A 22747-nucleotide genomic window follows, 5' to 3' on the forward strand; every position below is an offset into this window, starting at 1 on the left:
TTGATTTTAGTTTATAACAAAGATATATAAATAATTTCAAATTATTATAATTATGATATAAGAGAATAATACTGATCACTGATATATATATATATATATATATATATATATATATATATATATATATATATATATATATATATATATATTGTAATATTCCCCATCATTGACAGCTCAAGTTGAATTACAACGGCTCTTGTTTTCTGTTTTACATGTTGTTTTCCGGTGTGGGACTGATAAACATAATAATATTTGAGCGTATCGAGACACTTTTATCGCTCACATTATCTCGATCCGTAACACAATCATAGCTTCGTTTTTCTCTTCGTTTTCTCATCAAAAGCAAGTAAAAGGGAAAAGCCCAAAACAGCGAAGAAAAGGAACTTTGTTGCAACACTGTTGCCGATCCAAAAGGTGAAAAGCTTAGGATCCAGAGGAGAAGAAAATAGCCAGAAAAGATGGTTAGTGCAGTAAAAGCAGCCATTGGAGATTTGGTGTTGACTTTCTTGTGGGTCGTCTTTTCCTCCATGTTGGGGTTGGCCACCGATGTCATAACAAAAGCGCTTGATCTTCACAATGTGTCCTACAACGGTTTTCATTACGCTGACGTTATTGTCATCACTTCGCTCATCTTTATCCTCGTTACCATCTTCACCTCCATTGCCAATGCCTTGGGCGGTGCCAGCTTCAACCCCACCGGTAATGCTTCACTCTACGCCGCCGGTGTTGGCGATGACACCCTTTTCTCAATGGCTCTCCGGTTCCCTGCTCAGGTTCGATAGTCACATTCAAGATTTTAAATTAGAGTAAATCACGATAGCGTTGCCTGAAATTTTCTTAAATTATTCTCTTTTTATAAGGGGTGTTTAAAACTTAAAATGTTGCTGGGTAATGTAAAGATGCTGACAATTTAATAATGGTTTTAAAGCAAAGGAATTGTTTACATTAGGTTTTGAAAAAGCTAGAGGGCAAGTGTAATTGGAGAAAAAAATGTCACTGTAATTTGCTTCTTAAATTATGGTCATTGTTGACTGGTTTTATCCTTGGAGGTTCTAAGAAGGAGCAAAACTTATATACAGTACACATAGGTACTAGTTTTGATTTGGCAAATGTTGCCATAATGGTGCATGTGTTGTGATTTTGGAGACCTTCCACGTCAAGGTTTGCTAGTTATGTTGAAGGTTTTAAATTGTAGTAATTGTCACATTTCTGGAGTTAATGTGACGTTTGTAATCAATATAATATTGGTGAGATACTGCAGATCAGACCAGGTTTTAAATTGCAGTTACAGTTCATACTGAGGTTCTGTTATTGTCACGTTCTTTAGTATTGTAGGGAGTTATGGACAAATCTGGTGGAGGCAGTTACAATAGGGGGACTGGCCTCAAAAACTTTAATGGCCCTGTTGCAGACTTTTCTTAAAAACTTGGTGCTGACAAGTATGACTGATGCGATCATAATTGCAGTTACAAGGTCACAATTGTGGTTGGAGACCCAAATCTTAAAACCTGTGTTATGATATGCTTCTTGTTGTGCCAAAATAATTTTATGATAGCATTTTTAAATTGAGGTAATTTAGTAAGTGTTTGTGGTGGTGTTACACAGGTACTGGGTTCAGTGGGTGGTGTTCTGGTTGTTATGGAGTATATGCCAGAGGAATATAGGCACTTCATTGCAGGGCCTTCTTTAAGGGTTAGCTTGCATACTGGAGCTCTAGCAGAAGGGGTGCTGACATTTGTGATCACATTTGCTGTTCTCCTCATCATGATCAAGGGTCCTCGCAGTGGCACCGCAAAGACTTTGTTGCTGGCAATCTCAACTGTGGTTTTGATCACTGTTGGTGCTAGTTACACTGGACCAGCTATGAACCCTGCCTTTGTGAGTGATTACTACTACGTACCTCAATGGATTACAAATTTGTATTTAATAATGCTTCATCTCTTTGTTTTCCTCTATACCCAAACTGAACATGCTAATATGCTATTATTGAAGTGATACATGTAAATCCTCTCTGACCTATCCTGTCGCTATTCCATGGCCAAACTCCCTTAAATTCAGAGTTCTACTTTAATTGTACAATTTTCCCCTCAAATTAATTGTCTTTCTTTCTTTCAACCTTATTACCTCTTCTAGTGCTTTTAGCTTCCCTCCATTGTATAATACCTTCATGTGAGTTTGCCTTCTTCATTCCTTTTTCTTCATTTTGATCACCTCTTTCTCTATCTTACTATCAATCATTATGTTTCAGACAATTTTTCAGCTACTGTTTCCCACTCCTCCTTCCATTAATCTTTAGTTGTGTTACTTTGTTTGTAACAAGCCTATAGTTTAGTAAGTTTTATCACTACTCCAGATTTCATGAGCAAGTCAACACGTGTAGTGTATCTCAATTAATATCTCTTAGTGTTTCTTGTTGTCTCTCTTCCTACCTACACCTAAAATCGTATAATGTCAACAATTACTTTGTTGTGTGCGCCATTTATTATCACTGATTTGCTTGTCTTAATTATAGGTGTTGTGTGCACAAGTTTTAGTATACTCTCTCATCTAAACCTTGAAGAATTCCTGATTTCTCTTATTTCTTTAATACCTTTTTCAGTACTTTCTGATATGCACCTCAAGTTTGAATTTTGTATAGTTATACTTTTCAGAAAAATTGGGAATTGTAGAACTTAAATGTTACCTTATGTTATGGTATACTGCTATTATGTAGTATGATGTGTGCACTCATGCTGGAAGATTGTGTGTGTGCATAGTTTATTGTTCCTTCTCTTTTTGTTTCTATACTTAAATATTAATAGCATCAGATTAGGATTTTTCCACTAAGATTTTTATACCCATTAGATATGATTTATGTGGCAATTACTTTTAGGATTTTTGATATCTTTGTAATGCATTTTTCATGTTGTTGGACATCTTAACAATTATCATTTTTTACTGAAGTTGGCTTTGATTCTTGAACGATGGAAGGCCATCTTCTGATCTTTATGTTCAGACTTAGTAAATGTGGAAAATAAGAAGTATATTTTCTGATTTGGGAAAAATACAAAAGAGGTATACATAGAATACCAGGGCATAAATGTGTATACTAATCTATTCCTGAAAATCAGGAAAGAGTTCTCCCTATAAACGCTGTACGTACCTAAATAAGGAAATAAAACTGGTCTTATTTACATCATGTCCTATTATGGGCTGTACAGATCAGAATTGGATGATTCTGATTGATGTGTTGATCTCCATTAGATTCTGATTGATATGCACCGATCTCCAACACTAAATAAATGGAATACTTGTATAAGTTATTTCAGGTGGCTTTATTCATCAATAAAATTTAAAATTTAACCTAAGTATCATCGCCTCTTTTATTCCTCTTATGCTGTAATTTTGATTTGATCTAATTGCCTTGTACGTCAAGCTGCATCTTGTTTCAAATGCATAACTATAGTTTGAATATTATTCGCCCAAAAACTGCCATGTATGGAAGGCTTCATAGTCTGTTCCATATTTTTAATGTTGCAAGAACTGTGGAAGGGGTGACATAGGGTATTCATGCAAGTGTCTGATTTCATGGAATGTGGAAGCCTCTTTTCGGCAATTATACAGAAAACTAACTAAATTTATATCAAATAGCTTCCTTTGACAGTTTGCCTAAATCATCTTTTCCTTGCCTATCAGTTTAAGGTGTGGAGATTCGGGGCATAATTAAGTTAAGGGTAGATAACCTTAATCAGGTATCTCTTAGGGATGTTAAAAAAGGGGAAAGAACGGAATTTTCAGATCATATTATTCTCAAGGAAATCACATATGATAAAAGATACCTGGGAGTAGCTGACACGGGTAATAAAATACTCCTGTGTGTTTTGAAGTAGAGATCTAGGTCCTAAATAAAAGATGGAGTGAAACTCTTGAAAAAAGAAAACAGAATTTAATATCAACTCTTCCATACGATTAGTGGCCCTTTTGTATGATAAATGAAGTGATTTGTGTTAGCTGTTTTGTTATCCATTGACATTGATATAAGTTATTTAGATTAGATGCAGTAGTTAAGTTATTAAATCATACTACACTTTACACCCTTAATTTGCCACTTATTACACGATATAATGCAAGGTGGAGTCAAATAATTTCCTGCAGTGAAAACACGAGATGCTTTCATGAGATTTGAATAGTTTACTGACTTTAGTTCCATTTTTTCATTTTGTTTTCTTGTATATTTATCTGACCTTAATACACCAGCTCGTTTGTCTCTATGGGAATTCCTCCGTTCTAGTTTTGCTCTGATGTACTTTTTCATTCATTGAAGTTTGGTACCTATGACAATTTCTGATTCACTTTGTCCTCTTTTATTGACAAAGATGGATATGGTACTCTATGGGTTTGTAATATATGAGCCATTCCGGCACCTAAATAATCATAAATTGATGTACTGTCAATGCTAACATATCAAGTATACGGTGTCAACCTTCTTTTCTTTTTTGTTTTTTCCTTCCCGGGACACTGGGATATCAGGAATTCTTAATCCCCTTCATTTTCATTTGGTTGTGATTAGTTGCTCAGTAAACATCTAATTGCTTGCAACTCCAAAACTTCCAATCATTTGACTCACTGTAATCGATATGGTCACTGTCGAAAATGCAGCTGGAATAGTTAAGCTGCCAAAGTTTGCTAAGATTTGTTTTTGACCTTTCTGTAATAGAAGTGATCAATCCCCTATCGATGTTCAGAGAACAAGTTTCATGGTAGGCTGCTTTATTTAAGAGAATGCTTGGTTCAAACAAACATCACTGTTGTTTCACTCTCTTGGATAAGATGGTGTTTGTTGGCATCTATATTAAACAAAATACTAGTAACTAAACACACAAACACACACACACACATTATATATGAAACATTTAGGCGAATGGTTCAGTTGTGTTTACCGTTAACAAATTTGAAACAAAAGAAAGCAGCTAATTTTAGAAGCATTTTCTTGCCATTCCATCCTTTCAAGTTGATTTTGTAAACCCCGAAGCTTTGTTACCATTTTTTCTTTGGGTCAGTAACACATGATGTTAATGCCGGATCCTTCATGTTCTATTCATAGAATATGCATAAGAATTCTGATTGGTGTTGTTTTCAGGCATTTGGCTGGGCATACGTTGAGAAATGGCACGACAAATGGGACCACTTCTATGTATACTGGATCTGCCCATTCATTGGATCAATACTAGCTGCATGGCTGTTCCGTATTGTCTTTCCCCCACCACCACCAGCGGAAAAACAGAAGAAAGCCTGAAGAGCTGTACATTAAGCTCCATTTCTAGCATTGAAAACTTCTTTTCTGTTTTTTATCTTCTTATTCATTTTTTGACGTAGGCCCTTTTATATTCATCTTGTTTTGTAATGTCTTATTCATTCTCGTTTATTTTGAAGATGTTTGGGACTCTAGCTTTCAGCCGTTAGTAGAACATTTGTTTCATGAATAATATGAATTGTAAACATGTTTGGCATTATAATTGTAAAAATAATCTGTCCAGCTTAAAGTACGAGGGAAACAAAACTATTCGTCACCGAAGTAATTGATATTGTGTTTTTGTTTACTTACTATTTATTTATTGGGTTTTACAAAACTAAAGGGTGTCTAAAATTCGGAGGTAATGGATAAAGTTTACTTCAAGTCTCTCAAGTATTTCTCGTGCTGAAATAAAAATAGAGATTATTATCCATATATGAGGAGAAAAACAATGTAGCCTCAAAGTTTCAAATTATTGTTAGATCTAACATCATCCCGTCGTAAAGTTGAAACACTTGAGTGTCGAGTTGTTGCTACTGGGCAAGCTTCAACTGTGCTACGAGAGAAGATTCAACTAAGAAGACTCTTCGATGCCTAAGTACTTCTGGCTATTGGGGAAAGGTTGCCTCTTATGGTTTCGAGTTTACCTCTAAGAAAAATGATATGACAAGGAGAAGACTGATATGACAATTCTAAGTAGACTTCCACGATATCTGAGTAGTAAAGAGCTCCTATGTGTTCCCCCTTGTCGAGGACTCTAAGGCCTTGCTTTCGGGTAAGTTTTTTTTTTTTTTCTAGCAAACTTTATTGTATGGATGGTGATTGTAAACTAACTATTTTGTTTATTTGATTCAGAGAGTGGGAAAAGGCTTTGACTACAAGAATATTCGGGTTAAAGCTGAGGTTCACTTGTTCTTCTAAAGAATCCTTAGAAAAAGAAATAAATTGAGGCCAACCTAGTTGTTGTTCCTTTGGAGTCCTGACGGGTGCTTCAAATCAGTTAAGATAATGATGGCCCGTTGTACGACAATAGTGCATCACCGGAAAGGGCATGCGATCTCCAAAGCGCAAATGACAGGCCAAATTGTCGAGTTGGAGAGGTTGAGAGGGGAGGAATAGAAGAAAAATAAAGAATGGGAAAGGAAGGGTGAGAAATGGAAGAGAGAGAAGACCGAGCTGGAAAAAGCAAGTCATGAGCTCGGCCTTTCATTGAGCTCAAAAGAATTGGAGGTGGACCAAATCTTGGGTAGCATAGCATATGACCTTGGTGGGGTGGATTTATTTTTTATGTTTTGGCATTAAAAGCATATGTGAGTGTTAGGAAAAATGGCAATAAAGTAAAGAATAAAGGAGAAAAAAATAAATGACACGAAGAATTTAACGTGGTTTGGCGTATAATGTGTATGCCTACGTCCACAGCTACATTATGAAGTATTTTTATTTTTTGTGTATCTCAAGCTTTACAAAGGGTCTCTTATATAGAAAAATAGAGAACCATATCTCACAATTATAAGCTGCCAAAGGAGATCTGGAATGCCATGGAACAGACATACTCCAAAGCTAAAGATGCTGCTCAAATATATGATGTGAAGCTGAAGACTATCGCTGCCAAATAGGGAAACAAGACTGTTATAGAGTATGCCAATCAACTCAAATCACTATGGATGGAATTAGACCATTACAGGGTCATAAAAGCAAAGTGCCCAGATGATTCAGCAATGCTCAAAGAGTATATTGAGCAAGATCGAGCCTATGATTTCCTAGTGGAGCTTAATTATGATTTTGATCAAGTGAGAGTCTAAATCCTTGGAAAAGAAAAAATTTCAGGAATTAATGAGATAGTAGTTATGGTCAGAAGTGAAGAAAGCAGAAGGGGAATAATGTTAGAAACCCCAACCATGAAAAATTGAGCCATGGTAGCTTCCGGATCAGTCATGATGGCCGACCAAAAAAAAGGGGGAATAACCAATATGGAGAAGAAAAGTGAAGGAGTACGATGTACCTTTTGTAACAAGCCTCGCCACACTCATGATAAATGTTGGAAGCTGCATGGAAAGCCACCTAGTAGAGATTGGGGATCCCAAAATCGTGACAAGGAGTGGGGGAAAAAAGGAGACAACACTAGAAAGGGAGGACAAGCACACATAGGGCTGCAACAAATGAAGACAACAAAAGAGGAGTGATTCACCTTAACAAGGATGAAGTAGAGCAGATGAGATCATTCCTCAACAAGTTGGATAAGTCTCCAGGTAGTTGTTCTCTAGCACATTCAGGTACGTTTGAAAGTTTCCTTCTTTTGGACTTAATGCCTCAAATAAAAACTATAACCTATATTGGATACTAGATTTTGGGGCTACCAACCACATGACACCCCAACCTAAACATTTCCCTTCTTACACCCCTTGCCCTAGCAACAAGAAAATATCCACAGCTGATGGCTCACTGATGACTGCAACAGGTCAAGGAGAAGTCCAAATAAGCCTATTCATAACCCTTATCCTTTATATTCCTAAATTGTCTGTTAGTTTGATTTCCATAAAAAAGCTCATACACGATCTCTCATGTAATGTTATCTTTTATGACAATGCTTGTATTCTACAAAACAAGTACTCGGGGAGGATGATTGGACATGCTACAGAATGGAATGGCTTGTATTACTTGGACCATCCAAATCTGCCCCCAGACTCGGAAAATAACACCTTTTTTTCTCTGATTCAACAAAGACCAACAGGGAGAAGGTCTTCCTACATCATTGTTGTAAGATCCGCGAAATTTAATTAATTAAATAATTAATTAATTAATAAATGCGGGTAGGTTGTGCATTTATAACATTAAATTTTGTAATGTATAATGTGGAAAAGTACTAGCTCAAGTGGTTGAAAGTACTTGGTTTATGTGAGAGGACTTGGGTTCGAGTCTTATGCATCCCAATTGTGTGTATTTTTGTTATTATTGTTTTAATGGTATGTTCGGCCACATTTTTGTATGAGATAATGCTTGAACTGTGTGTGTTAGCAAGAAACATAAGTTGGTCTGGTGGTTTAGCTTTGATTTGGCATGGGAAAGGTCATGGGTTCAAACCTTGGTGAGTCAAATTTAACTCTTTTTGGCTTAAACTTTAGTTAATTTAATCATATTCCCAGGGTTTTGGAAGGCTGTTTTCTGAGAGCTTTAGAGGGAGGACGAAATTTGGGAGGGTGTGTGTGCGTGAATCAGCGTCAAAACCTACAATTCTCGCTCAGGCGAGTCAGAAATCGTATGCAATTGTGTGTTTTGATTGAACAACTCGCGCAGTCGAGGTTGATTGTTGTTTTGAGCGGGAGTACATCTCGCCCAAGCGAGACCCTCTCGCCTAAGCGAGATTGCGAGGGAAGGTTTGTGTTTTTTGTGGGACTCGTCGCCTAGACGAGGCATTTCTCTTCTAGGAGAACGAGGGTCTCGCCCAAGAGAGCATGAGCTCGCTTAAGCGAGAATACGTAGGCTGCAGTGGTGCTGGAGGCTTGCACAGGTTGGGGGCCTAGCTTAAGAGAGGTGGGTTGGAGTGGTTAAACAAAGGCTCTTAATTTAAGCAAGCAAGGGTGAAGAGGTATGTTTAAAGAAGATGTACCCGTTGTGTTTATAAGATGAGATGAAACTTGTGAGAGGTGTTCTGCAGGGCTTTTAAAATATCTTCTTGGTGGGCTTGCTGGTGTTCCATGGGTTGTGGCTCGGAACGTATCCTTGAGTTGTGGCTCGGGATAGGGGTTAAGCACGTGGCATTCTATGGGTTGTGGCCCGGAATGACTTCCCTTGAGTTGTGGCTCGGGATAGCGGATGAACACGAGGAACCTTGAGTTGTGGCTCGGGTTGGCGAGTGTGCCGGTGTGAATGTGCTGGTTGTGGCCAGTACGGATGAGTCCAGATGGATTGGCCTCCTTAGTGGTTGCTGACGAGTTTGGTAGTCCTGGGACGTTACGGACTATGTCCGTAATTGGGAACTCCACCTGGCGTTACGGTGTGTGATCCATAGCATGGTTTCCGCACGTGCTCTATCGGTTGTGGCCGATAGGTGTGGCAGCAAGACACCTTGAGATACTACTAGAAGATGTAGAACACTGCTAATATGGTTATGGCCATGTGAAAGAAATGGAACGAGGTTCCCTGATGTACTTAATAAACATAATGATGGCCATGTGGAGGGAAGGTAACGAGTCTTCCACTAAGTGCATCGGTATACATGGTGGTGGCCATGTAATGGAAATGGAGTAAGGTTCTGTGGGAAAAGTAAGGATATTCTATATGGTTGTGGCCATGCAGTATAAAGAAAGAGTTCGTACTATTGTTGCATTATTTGTATTGGGTTTACATGTATATGTATGTTTGGTATATTTTTGTGTGTTTTAACTGTTAGCTCACCCTATCTGTTTGTGTTTGGCGATGATCGTGTACGCGGTACACGTGAGCATGTGATGATGCAGGTGGAGCTGGTGAGGCTTAGCTGTGGAGAGGGGATGTTTAGGGGAACTTTTATGTTCACGTTTTGTTATCCTATTTTGAAATATGATGTAAAGGCTTATGGCCTATTTGACTAAAATCACAGTTTTGTATTTATGGACTTATTGGTAATTTAATGAAGTTTTACATTTCCCGTGTTTTGGAAAACGAGGTATTTTTATTAAATGAGTTTTTAATAAATGATGTTGACGTATTATCTCTATTTTATTTTATTAAATTCGTAATATCCTGGCGGGATGTTACAATTGTCGCCTTGGACATCCTTCCTTTAGGGTCATAAAAATGTTATTCCCTTCCCTTTTTAGCAAATTAGATGTGGCAAGTCTCAATTGTGAAGTGTGTGAACTTGCTAAGCACAAACATGTTCCTTTTTCCAATTAGTAATAATACGATCATTTTTCCCTTCTATTCAATTCATACTGATGTGTGAGATCCCTCAACTGTTCCAAATATTTATGGTACCCGTTGGTTTCTTACCTTTATAGATGATTATACTCGTGTCACATGAGTTTTCTTACTAAAACAAAAATCTGAAGTCAGCCATGTGGTTGAGCGTTTTTTCTCCATGATAAAAAATAAGTTTGGTATTAGCATTAAGAGGATTAGATCCGATAATGCCAAAGATTACTTTAATCATGGGCTTATTTCCTTTTTTCAAAGAGAAGGTATCATTCATGAGTCATCTTGTGTTAAAACACTCAACAAAATGGGATTGCTGAGAGGAAAAATGGGCACATTCTAGACCAAACTCAGGCTCTTCTTTTTCAACATATGGTTCCTAAAAGGTTTTGGGAGGAGGCTATTCTCACTGCATGTTATCTAATTAATAGACTACCTTCTAGTATTCTAGCTTCCAAAAGCCCTATGGAGGTTCTGTCCTCTTTTTATCCTAATGTGTCCACTTCTAACCACCTTGTTCCAAGAATATTTGGGCGTGTCTCTTTTGTCCATGCCCATAGTGGTGATAGAGGTAAACTTGATCCTAGAGCCTTAAAATGTGTTTTCATAGGATACTCATCCACACAAAAGGGATATAAATGCTATCACCCTTCATCTCAAAAATTCGTTGTGTCAAGAGATGTCACTTTTTTTAAACACCAAAGTTACTTCAACCAAGCTCATCTTCAGGGGGAGACTGCAAGAAATGAAGATGAACTCCTTATGCTCCCTAACTTAAGGTTCAGACCAGAAATGAGACTAAAAGTGTAACAGAGAAGGAACCCACTAAATCCACTCAAGATGGCGCTGATGTAAGATTTGGGAAAAATTGGTTTATACAAGGAAGACAAAGGCCATTTCAGAATCTGTTCATGTCCAACAATCCAACCCAACACTACTTGAGGTAACTACCCCTAATCCTTTAATATACACTGAATCCACTTTTGATTTTCCAAATGTACAAGAACCTGAATCTGGTTCAACACCACTTTATGAGAACCTAGATATTCCAATTGCCCTTAGGAAAGAGACTAGGAAATGTACCACCATGTCATTATACCCTCTAACCAATTACCTATCCTTTAAAAACTTCTCACCTACCCATAAAGCCTTCCTCACAAGCCTAAACACTACAACCACATCTGCCTCTTTATCTAAGGCATTGAGTGATAAAAAATGGAAACAAGCCATAGATGCCGAAATGGAAGTATTAGAGAAGAATAATACCTGGGATGTGGTTGCTCTCCCAAATGGGAAAAAACCAGTAGGGTGCAAGTGGGTATATACTATAAAATACAAGGCTGATGGATCCATTGAGAGGTACAAAGCAAGGTTAGTAGCTAAAGGATTCACTCAAACCTATGGAGTGGATTACATGGAAACATTTGCTCTAGTTGCAAAAATGAATACAGTTAGGATGATATTATCCCTAGCAGCTAATTATGATTGGAACTTGCAACAATTTGATGTTAAAAATGCCTTCCTTCATGAAGAAATTGAAGAGGAGATTTACATGGAATTGCCCCCTGGATTTGGTGGAAAAACAACTACCAACACTGTTTACAATCACCACGAGCATGGTTTGGAAGGTTTACTAAAGTTATGATAGGTCTAGGCTTTAAACAAAGTCAAAGAGACCACACTCTATTCATTAAACACTCTAAGTCAAGGGGAGTAACAATGTTACTGTTTTATATACTATTTTATATAGATGATATTATAGTGACATGTGATGATGAGGAGGACCAACAACGGTTAGGCCAACATCTGGCCAGGAACTTTGAAATTAAGACCTTGGGAAAATTGAAGTATTTTTTGGGAATTGAAATGGCCCATTCTAAAAAGGAATATTCATATCTCAACAAAAATACATCACTGATTTGTTAAAAGAAACTGGTAAGACAACATGCAAGCCTGTAAGTACACCAATTGACCGAAACCTGAGATTGGGAAGTGTCGAAGAAGATATTGTAATGGGCAAGGAAATGTATCAAAGGCTAGTTGGTAGACTAATATATTTATCTCACAATGTTGCATTCGTTGTGAGTCTAGTTAGCCAATTCATGCACCAACCGAAGGAGGTTCACTTACAAGTTGCATTAAGAATTGTGCAATATTTGAAGGGCAGGCAGGGGAATTTTGTTTAAACGAAATGGGAATGTAAGTCTGGAAGCATATACAGATGCAAACTATGTAGGGTCAATTGTGGATAGAAGGTCAACTACGGGATATTGTAGTTTCCTTGGAGGGAATCTTGTGACTTGGAAAAGTAAAAAACAAAACATGGTAGCCAGATCTAGTGCTGAAGCAGAGTTCAGGGCAATGACACAAGGGATATGTTAACTACTCTGGCTGAAGATAATATTGGAAGACTTAAGGATAAAATTGGATGAACCAATGAAACTTCATTGTGATAACAAATATGCTATTAGCATAACTCATAATCCAGTACAGCATGACAAAACCAAACATATTGAGGTTGACATACATTTTATCAAAGAAAAATTAGACAATGGTCTGATTTACACTCCATATGTCTCCTCACAAGATAACCTTGCAGATATTCTAACAAAAGGGCTGAAAAACAACAACTTTGATTGTATTGTTTCCAAGCTGAGAATGGAAAATACTTATTCACCAGTTTGAGGGGGAGCGTTAAAATCTGTTTCATTATTTGTATTAATTCTGTCAGGATTTGTGTTTTATTATTTCCTTATTTAGAAGATTATAATTGCAGTGTATGATGGTATCCCTAAATCATAGGGATTTGATTTTCTAGGTGCTATTATTAAACTTCCTAAAATAGGATTATGGCCTTGTATATAGGAATTGTATTCTCAGAATAATATATTGAACAACTCTACCCTATTTTATGAGAATACTTCAATTCAATGTACTTGCATCTGGAATGAAGAATTGGATTTTTAGCAACACAAATAGCACTTTGAATGTCACTAAACAACGGTGAGTCATCTTGTTGTTTTCCTAATTCTTTTAGAAGATTCTTCAACCATATCATCTTGTTTGTTGCTTCTGAGATAACTACATACTCAACTTCAATGGTTAAGAGGGAGACTCTTCCTTGAAGTTTGAACTTCCAATTGATAGTTGTACCACCCAACGTAAAAATGTAACCTGGTGTGCTCTTTGTAGCATCCAAATCACCTCCCAAATCTGCATCAGAAAAGCCCTGTAAAGTGAGATTACTCCTTCTAAAAGACAAACGCATCTTTGAAGTGCCCTTCAAATATCTCAATATCCACTTCACGCCTTCCCAATGCTTCTTTTCGGCATTTAATAGAAACCTACTCACAACTTCCACTACATGTGCTATGTCAGTTTGGTGCAAACCATAGTATACATCAAGCTCCCTACTATAGATGCATATGGCCCTTTAAACATGTGATTTCTTTTTCCTCTATTTGAGAAGATTGCCTTTTTGAAAACGTTAAGTGAGTTCCCAAAGGTGTATTCTTGGTTTTGGCATTTCCAACATTAAACCTGTGAAGCAATTTTTTTATATATTTTTCCTTAGATAAGTTCATAATACCTTCAATTCTATCCTTGGAGATTCTCATACCAAGAATTTGCTTGGCTAGACTAAGATCCTTTATTTCAAAATTTTCTGACAATTGTTTCTTCAATCTATCAATTTCTGTCATATTAGCACCAACAATCAACATGTCATCAACATACAAGTATAATGTCAAAGTGAGCCAACTCGTGTCATCACGAGCTAGGTTGAAAATTAATGAACCCGACCCGACTCACTTTATGGTGAACCAGCAATTTTGCAACCCGGCTCAACCCACCACTGGTTGGTGGATTAAGTGGGTTGGCTCACCAACCTACATAAAAAAATATTTATTACTTTTAAGAATTCAAATATTTAAATAATTTTTTAAGCAACCCATGAGATGACAATCATAATAAAATTAAGAGTCAATGTCTTCATCATGCTCACCATAAATATATGATTAATTGTTTCCAAGAAAGTATCCATATAATCTAAGAAAACATGGCTAATATTACACATTTTCTGTCATGTTATTCAACAAAATATAACTAAAAAGACTACACATTTTTGTCATGCTAATTTAGAAAAATTTGTTTATAAGACGGTTGCTTGAGTAATTTCCTATAAAAATTATAGTTAAAGATTAAAGTATCAACGTATATAACTTGAGAATCAAATTGATTAAACATTAAAACTATTCAAATGTTATTGAGCAACATTCTAGCATTTAAAAATATGAAATTGTGAACCTATATAATTAGGAGTAGTAAATAATTATTAAAAAATTGTAAAAAAATGTTGGTTGGTTAACCCTCCTTCAACCCGACTCGAACCCGTTTAACTAGTGGGTTAAGTGAGCTGGGTTGAGTTCAATCCACTTTTGAAAAAATTGAATTTTTTTCAACCTAACCCAGCTCAAACTCGTGGTGAGCCGAGTTAGCTCACGGGTTGAAACCCATTTTGACATCTCTACATACAAGGTATGAATGATATAACTGTCAACATATTTCTTCACGTAACAATAATGATCTTCTTCATATCTGTGAAATCTTGAGTTTCTCATAAACTCATTAAACTTCTTGTACCATTTTCTCGGTGCTTGTTTCAATCCATGCAAACTTTTATGAAGCTTGCATACAAGATTCTCTTTGCCTTGTACTTCAAAACCTTTTGGTTGTGCCATAAAGATTTCTTCCCCAAGATCCCCATGTAGGAATGAAGTTTTCATATCTAACTACTCAAAACAAAGATTTTTAGCAACTACTATACTTAAGGTAACTTTATTGGTAGTCATCTTGAGAACATGAGAGAAAATTTTTGTGAAGTCAATTCCTTGTCACTGTTGGAACTCTTTCACTACGACTCTAGCCTTATATCTTTTGCTACCATCTGATTCTTCTTTTAACCCATAGACCCACTTGTTTTGCAAAACCTTATTTCCTTCTGGTAGCTTGGTTAAAGACCATGTTTTATTCTACTAAAGAGAATTTATCTCATCTTCCATTACTAGCTCCCACTTAATAAATTCATCTCCATGCTTAGCCTCAGAACAATGCTTTGGCTCACTAGCATCAGTCAACAACAAGTAATGCAATGAAGGAAAATACCTTTGTGGTGCTATAACTGTTTTACTAGATCTTCTAATTAGGACTTCAGGAGTTGTTGTCTCTATTATTTATTCATGTTCTGACGTAGACTCTGACTCTACCTCTGTATTTTGCCTTTTGTTGATTACACCACTTTCTGAAATTTCTTCTAATGATACCTGCTCTGGCTATTTATTTGCATTTGCAAATTCTACAATTTTGTGTTTATAAAACATGTTTTCATTAAACAATACGGAAATGCAAAAGCACAATATAGAGTTATGGTCTCAACTGCTTGTGAACTTGTTTGGCTCAAACAATTACTTAGAGAGTTACAATTTGGAGATGTAACTCAAATGACACTTGTGTGTGACAATCAAGCTGCTCTTCATATTAGTTGTAATCATGTCTTTCACGAGAGGACCAAACACATTGAGATTGATTGTCATTTCATTTAGGAAAAGATGTTTGGAGACATCAAGACTGAGTTTGTTAACTCAAGTGATCAGTTAGCATATATTTTTACTAAGTCTTTACGGGGGCCTAGAATTTGTAACAAGCTTGGCACATATAATTTGTATACTCTAACTTGAGGGGGAGTGTTAGATATTGTTTGATATTGTTAAGATAATGTTAGATATTGATAATCACAATAGCAAACAATATCTTTTATTTCCTCTATTTATTTTTAGTTACTCTTTTTAGTTGTACATCTCTCTATTATAAATAGATTACCCTATGTGTGGTTTATGCACAAGAGAGATTAATCTCAAACAATATTTTCTCTATATTCAACATAATTCATAAACTCCAATTCGCAATACTTTATTATGTATCTTAAGCTTAAGGAGGTTTGTTTTATACATAAATAAAACCATTTCATACATGATAATTGTCAATTTCAAATGGAAAATTTACTTATTTTTTACACTTATCACGAGACACGAGGCGTTAGGCGCCAACAAAAACCAACAAGTTGGTTTTTTGGTATTTTGGACATTTTTGTGTGTTGATTAAGTTTTAATCTTATCAGGATGGTTTGAAATGATGATGATGAGTTAGAATATGAGTTGTTATATAAATAGGCTTGTATTGCAAAAGTCGTTGCACAAACAAAACACAATATTTTCTCCCTTATTTTTCAGATGCGTATATGGTGCAGGCGTTGAAACCATTTTTTTAAACGTTTGGTTTGTTTCCCTTCCCCTCGCCACTTGAATTTTGGTATGCTCTAGATTGCCTTTCGTAGGCCCTGGATTTTAGGTCCTCTTTGCCCGCATCCATCATCTATAAATAGAGAACTATACTCTTCCATCAAAGACACAATTCAATACTCTCATTCACTCTCTCTTGTTCTCTCATCCTCCTTTCTCTCTTACATCTCTTCTTTTATCCTGGGTTTATTTATTTACTCTTTTTAAGAGTTATCTTGCTAGTTCTGAGATCCTCGGAAATTCTAAGAAGTTCCTATTGTATCCTAGGGGGCTTGCGCAATACACCACAGATAAGTCCTTAAGGGCAGTGAATCTACACACCTTGGGAAGTCTTTTTGTTTGTGATTTTGTCAACTACTACAACAATCTTAAGGACTTATGGCTGACAACAGCAACAACAACAACAATACATCCTCTATGAAGAATCCGAATACTGTTTCTGGAGGTCAGACAATCTTTGTGAAACCATTTTCGGATGTGACAAAAATTGAGGTATTCTTTGGACAGAACTTTCGACGCTGGCAAGAACCCGTGTCTACCCTTTTAGACATGTATGAAGTTGTTACTGCTCTCACATCTTCAAAACCCAACTCTAGTATCTCTTCAAAACAAGTTGAAGACTGGATTCAGGCAAACAAGGTATGTCGACACACTCTACTTAGTGCATTGTCTAATGACCTGTTCGATGCGTATTGTTCATACAAGGAAGGGAAAGAAATTTGGGATTCGTTGATCCTCAAATATACTACTGAAGATGTAGTTAGACAAAGATCATCATAGGAAACTACTACTACTAGGAGATGATTGAAGATAAGGACATTAAGATCGAAATCAACGAATATCACTAGCTGCTTGAATATACCAAAGTAGAGAACATAATCCTTCCTGATGAATTTGTTTTAGAACTCCTGATCGAGAAACTACCGTCATCCTGAACTAACTATAAACAACAGCTGAAACACAAGCACAAGAAGATATCGCCCCAAGAGCTCTTTACACACATCATAGTCAAAGATACCAATAGGTAGGAATGTGCTACTACAAGGGCCAAAGCATTATTTGCAAAAGCTAACATTGTAGAAGAAAAACCTGCTTCAAAAAGGTATGAGAATAAACCTGATCACAATAAGAAAAGTAATATCCGAAATTCTTGTCCCAAAGGATTTAACCCCACATTTGAGAAAAAGGGAAATTGCTTCGTATGTGGGAAGTCTGGCCATATGCACCTCAATGCAGACGTAGAGAAAGAAACGACAATCCTCCTAGGACAAATGTAGCCCAAGGGGGAGATACTATAGTTTTGGTTATTTCACAAGTAAATCTAATGACCAATGTGAATAAGTGGGTGGTAGAGTTTGGTGCTAGCAGGCATATATGTGCAAAAATAAGTGTTTTTACCTGCTATACGAGTGTAGGGGATGAAGAAGAACATGTCTATCTTGGTGAATCCAAGACAACTCCTGTCCTAGGAAAATGAAAAGTTCTTCTGAAACTCACATTTGGGAAGACTTTGGCCTTGAGTGATGTGCTAAACATGCCCTCCATTAGAGTTAATCTAATATTTGTAGCTTTACTAAGAAAGGTTGGGGTTAAAATGTCATTCAAATCTACAAGATTGTAATGACAAATAATAATGTTTTCGTGGGGAAAGGATATTTTGATCAAGGTCTCTTTGTACTCAATATTTCAGAAATTATTAATGAATCTTCTTCTGCTTATATCGTTGACTTGTATGATATGTGGCACTCTAGATTAGGACATGTGAATTCTTCGTATGTTATGAAATTACAACAACTAGAATTAATTAATATGCATGATAAAAAAGTGGTAAATGTGACATATTTGTAGAATCTAAAATAATAAAGAAAACTTGTTATATTGTAGAACATCAATCTGAATTGTTAGGGTTAATTCATTCTGATCTAGCCAATTTAAAATAGACTATGTCTAGAGGTGGTAAAAATTATTTTGTAACCTTTATAAATGATTATTCTAGATACACCAAAGTGTAGTTAATCAAGCATAATGATGAATTTTTTGATGGGTTTTTAAAGTATAAGGCAAAAGTAGAAAACCGATTGAATAAGAAAATTAAACAGATTAGACCATATAGAGGTAGTGAATATGTTTTATTTAATGAATATTGTGTTAGAGAAGATATCATCGATGAAGTAACCCCACTATATTCATTTGAGGCTAATGGAGTAACTAAGAGAAAGGATAGAACTCTCAAGGAAATAATGAATGCCATTCTTATTAGTTCTAGTGCACTTGATAACCTTTGGGAAGAAGCCCTTCCTACTGCATGTTTTTAACAAAATAGAATACCTCATAAGAAAACTGATAAAACATCTTATGAGTTGTAGAGAGGTTATCAGCCTAATCTTAAATATCTAAGTGTGTGGGGGTGGCTAGCTAAGGTAATGTTACATGATCCTAAGAAAAGAAAAATAGGCTCTAAAATCTCTAATTGTATGTTTTTACTATGTTGAACATAGTGTTTCCTATAGGTTTCTTGTTCTTAAAATTGGCGTGATTGAACATAATACTATTGCGAAGACAAAATGTTGAGTTCTTTGAACATATATTTCCTTTAAAGGTTAGTGAAACACTTGAACAATCTATAGATAATAATAGTGATGCCATGTGTGAATTTTTGAGAAGAAGTAAAAGACAAAGGAAGAAAACTTCTTTTAGAGATGACTTTTATACTTATCTAGTTGAAAATGATAACAACAAGCTTTCTAGAGGCTACTAGTGTTCCTTATGCAAAAGAATGGGATAAGGCCATTAGGACTGAAATTGAATCAATTCAGAAAAATAATACTTGGACCTTAGTAGATTTGCCTAAAGGAGCATAACTTATTGGTTGTAAGTGGATCTTTAAGAAAAGTATGATCCAGATGGATCCATAGATAAGTATAAAGCAAGGTTAGTAGCAAATATTTTTACTCAAAAACCTAACATAGATTACTTTGACACCTTTGCCCATGTGACTAGGATTTCCTGAATTCGAGTTTTGTTAGCCTTAGCAACTACCCATAAGCTAGTGATACATCAAATGGATGTTAAGATTGATTTTCTAAATGGTGATTTAGAGGAGGAAATCTATATCTCAACATGAGGGGTGTGTTTTCCCTGGTCAAGAAAATAAGGTATGCAAGCTTTTAAAATCGTTGTATAGGTTAAAAAAAATCCAAAATAGTGGCATGAATAACTATATAGTGTCTTACTGTGTGATGATTTCTTACCTAATGATGCTGATAAATGTGTGTATTCTAAACATGAAAATGGTGAATGTGTCATTATATGTTTGTATGTGGATGACATGTTAATATTTGGTACATGCATTGATATACTTTCTAAAACTAAATTGTTTCTAGGATCTAATTTTGAAATGAAAGACATGGGTGAAGCCAATGTGATTTTAGGTGTTAGAATAATAAGGAAGGGAGATAGTATATTACTATCCCAAGAATAATACACTGAGAAACTTCTTAGGAAGTTTGGATATTATGAGTTCAAACCAGTGAGTACCCCTTATGATGCTAACTCTAAATTAATGAAAAATAGAGGAGAAGCTATTTCTCAACCTCAGTATGCCCAGATAATTGGGAGCTTACTACACTTAATGAGCTTTTCAAGACTTGATATTGCTTATGCAGTAGGTAGACTGAGTAGGTACACTCAATATCCTAATCAGAAACATAGGGATGCACTTGCAAGACTTATGAGATACTTACGAGGTCCAATGGATTATGCCATTGAATATAGTGGATTTACCGTTGTACTAGAAGGGTACAGTGATTCTAACTGGATCTTTGATTCAGATGAGACAAAATTCACTAGTGGTTATGTATTCATACTTGGGGGTGGTGCGATTCATGGAGATCAGCCATCAAACAATTATTGCAAGATCAACAATGGAATCTGAGTTTGTTACTCTCAAAATGGCTAGTAGTGAGGTTGAGTGGTTGAAAAACTTCTTAGCAAACATTCCTCTAGCAATGAAACCAACCCCATTTGTGTCAATGCATTGTGATTGCCAATTGGCAATAGCTATAGCTAAAAACAAGAACTACAATGGAAAGAGCAAACATATACAATTGAGACATAATTTGGTTAAGTTGCCGCTAAAGAGTGAAATTATTTCCATTGATTATGTGAGGCCAGAACATAATCTAGCAGATCCTCTAACTAAACCCTTGGGAAGAAACATGATATTAGACAAATCAAAGGGAATGAGTCTTAAGCCACTTGCAAACAAACAAGTGATGGTAACCTAACCTTTGTGATTGGAGATCCCATTAATAAGATTCATATGGGTAAAATAAGTCACTTGTTAGTTCTGATAACACAAAATTGATATTAAATCAATTATGTCCATTTCTATGGTGTGTGTGAAAGTGCTAGAGACTGCATTTTTTAGAGGTTAAACTCTGAGATTAAAATTCTCTATGGTGTAAGAATTTTAGTTTAAATAAAGTTTTGATGATTTTAATATCCTTTATGGGTGGTGTATGATTTGCAGCATACGCTTGATGAAATCACCTATATGAGTGTCAAGTGGGGCCCTTGTATGAGAACTTGGCATGATCTTTAAAGACTCATGAACACCAGGTACACGCATGTCCTAGTAAGTGCAACACAACAATAACAACAAAGAATTGTGAGGGTGTATTGTGATTGATGAACTGCTAACACACATCAAATGTCCTTGGTTCATATAGCTTGCAACACCAACTACACTGTGTGTTAAGTTTCCCAATCCAAGACTGGTTCATATAGCTTGTTATACCAGCTTTGATACATTACATCCTATGTGAGACTTAGGATTTTTTCTTTTCTTCTTTCCATCTCTTATATTCTGGAGTATGTGGGGGATTGTTATATAAATACCGTTTGTATTACAAAAGTCGTTGCACAAAGAAAACGCAAGATTTTCTCCCTTCTTTTTCAAATGCGGATATGGTGCAGGCGTTGCTACCATTTTGTTAAAATGTTGGGTTTGTTTCCCTTCCGCACACCACATGAATGTTGGTTTGCTCTAGATTGTCTTTCGTAGGCCTTGGATTTTGGCTTATCTTTGCCCCCATCTACTATCTATAAATAGAGCATTATACTCCTCCATCAAACACACACTTTCATACTCTCATTCACTCTCTCTCGTTCTCTCAACCTCCTTTCTCTTTTATATCTCTTCTTTTATTCAGGGTTTATTTATTTACTTTTTTTAAGAGTTATCTTGCTAGTTCTGAGATCCTCAGAAATTTTGAGAAGTTCCTGTTGTATCCTGGGGGGCTTGCGGAATACACCACAGATAAGTCCTTAATGGTAGTGAATCTACACGACTCGGGAAGTCTTTTTGTTCGTGATTTTTTCAGCTACTACAACAAGTTGTTTTTTTTTGTATTTTGGACATTTTTATGTGTTGATTAAGTTTTAATCTTATCAGGATGGTTAGAGGAGATTATGATTAGTTAGAGTAGGAGTTATTTGAATGAAACACATGCATGTGTTTTTATTGTTTGGTTGAGAATTGTGTGTCTCAACAAGAGTTGTGGGGGCTCCAAGAGCTGACCTTGAGGTCTCTGGTTGTGGTCTCTAGCAAAGCATAAGGGAATGATGGACTAGACATAATTGTATTGGAGGTGAACTTCGTTGGAAAATCTTTTAAGGAGAGGATGGAAAATGACATTTGTGTACTTCACCCATAAAACTCATGGAGGAGCAATGCGGAGTGGACTATGTCCAGAAACTCCTAGGGAGTAGGAAGGAATAGTTGGTTTGGCTATAGAGGTTAGCTAGTTTTAATGGTAAGCTATGTGTGAGGGTTATGCTGATTTTGATGGTGGATCTCTTGTGTTGAGACTACATGTGGTCTTTGTGTGTGTTGTGTGAGACAACAAACATTGTGGTTGGTTATGTGATGTCATGTGATTGGTTGTAATGGCTTAGATGAGATGATATTTCTATTATTGCAAAATATTTATTAATGGTTTATATTTGGTTTAAGTTAGTTTAACCTTGCATGTGTATTTTTGACTACGACATTCATAAATATGTTGTTAATATACAAGAGTTGATATTATTGCATATGTTGATCCGGATGCACAATAGTGATGCACAATAATGAGGATCTTTGACATTTCTTTGGGAAGGAAATCATTTGGTATTTGGACTTATTTTATATAAAGGTTATTTTGGAAATAATTTATATTTTGGT

General features: G+C 36.0%; 1 protein-coding gene and 1 pseudogene across 1 annotated transcript; both read left to right on the top strand.

Moving 5' to 3' along the window:
- Positions 1 to 246: 246 nt before the first annotated feature.
- LOC114181172 (aquaporin SIP1-1-like) lies at positions 247 to 5495 on the top strand. Its single transcript, XM_028067532.2, has 3 exons — positions 247 to 773; positions 1606 to 1878; positions 5120 to 5495. Exons 1-3 carry the CDS (start codon positions 459 to 461, stop codon positions 5273 to 5275), a joined length of 744 nt encoding a protein of 247 aa, XP_027923333.1. The 5' UTR covers positions 247 to 458; the 3' UTR covers positions 5276 to 5495.
- A 510-nt stretch (positions 5496 to 6005) lies between these two features.
- On the top strand, positions 6006 to 7968 carry LOC146887065 (uncharacterized; annotated as a pseudogene).
- The last annotated feature ends 14779 nt before the right edge of the window (positions 7969 to 22747 follow it).

The sequence above is a fragment of the Vigna unguiculata genome, chromosome 4, assembly GCF_037176805.1.
Source record: "Vigna unguiculata cultivar grain cowpea cultivar isolate G323 ecotype 2 chromosome 4, ASM3717680v1, whole genome shotgun sequence".
In the NCBI taxonomy this organism is placed as follows: Eukaryota; Viridiplantae; Streptophyta; class Magnoliopsida; order Fabales; family Fabaceae; genus Vigna; species Vigna unguiculata.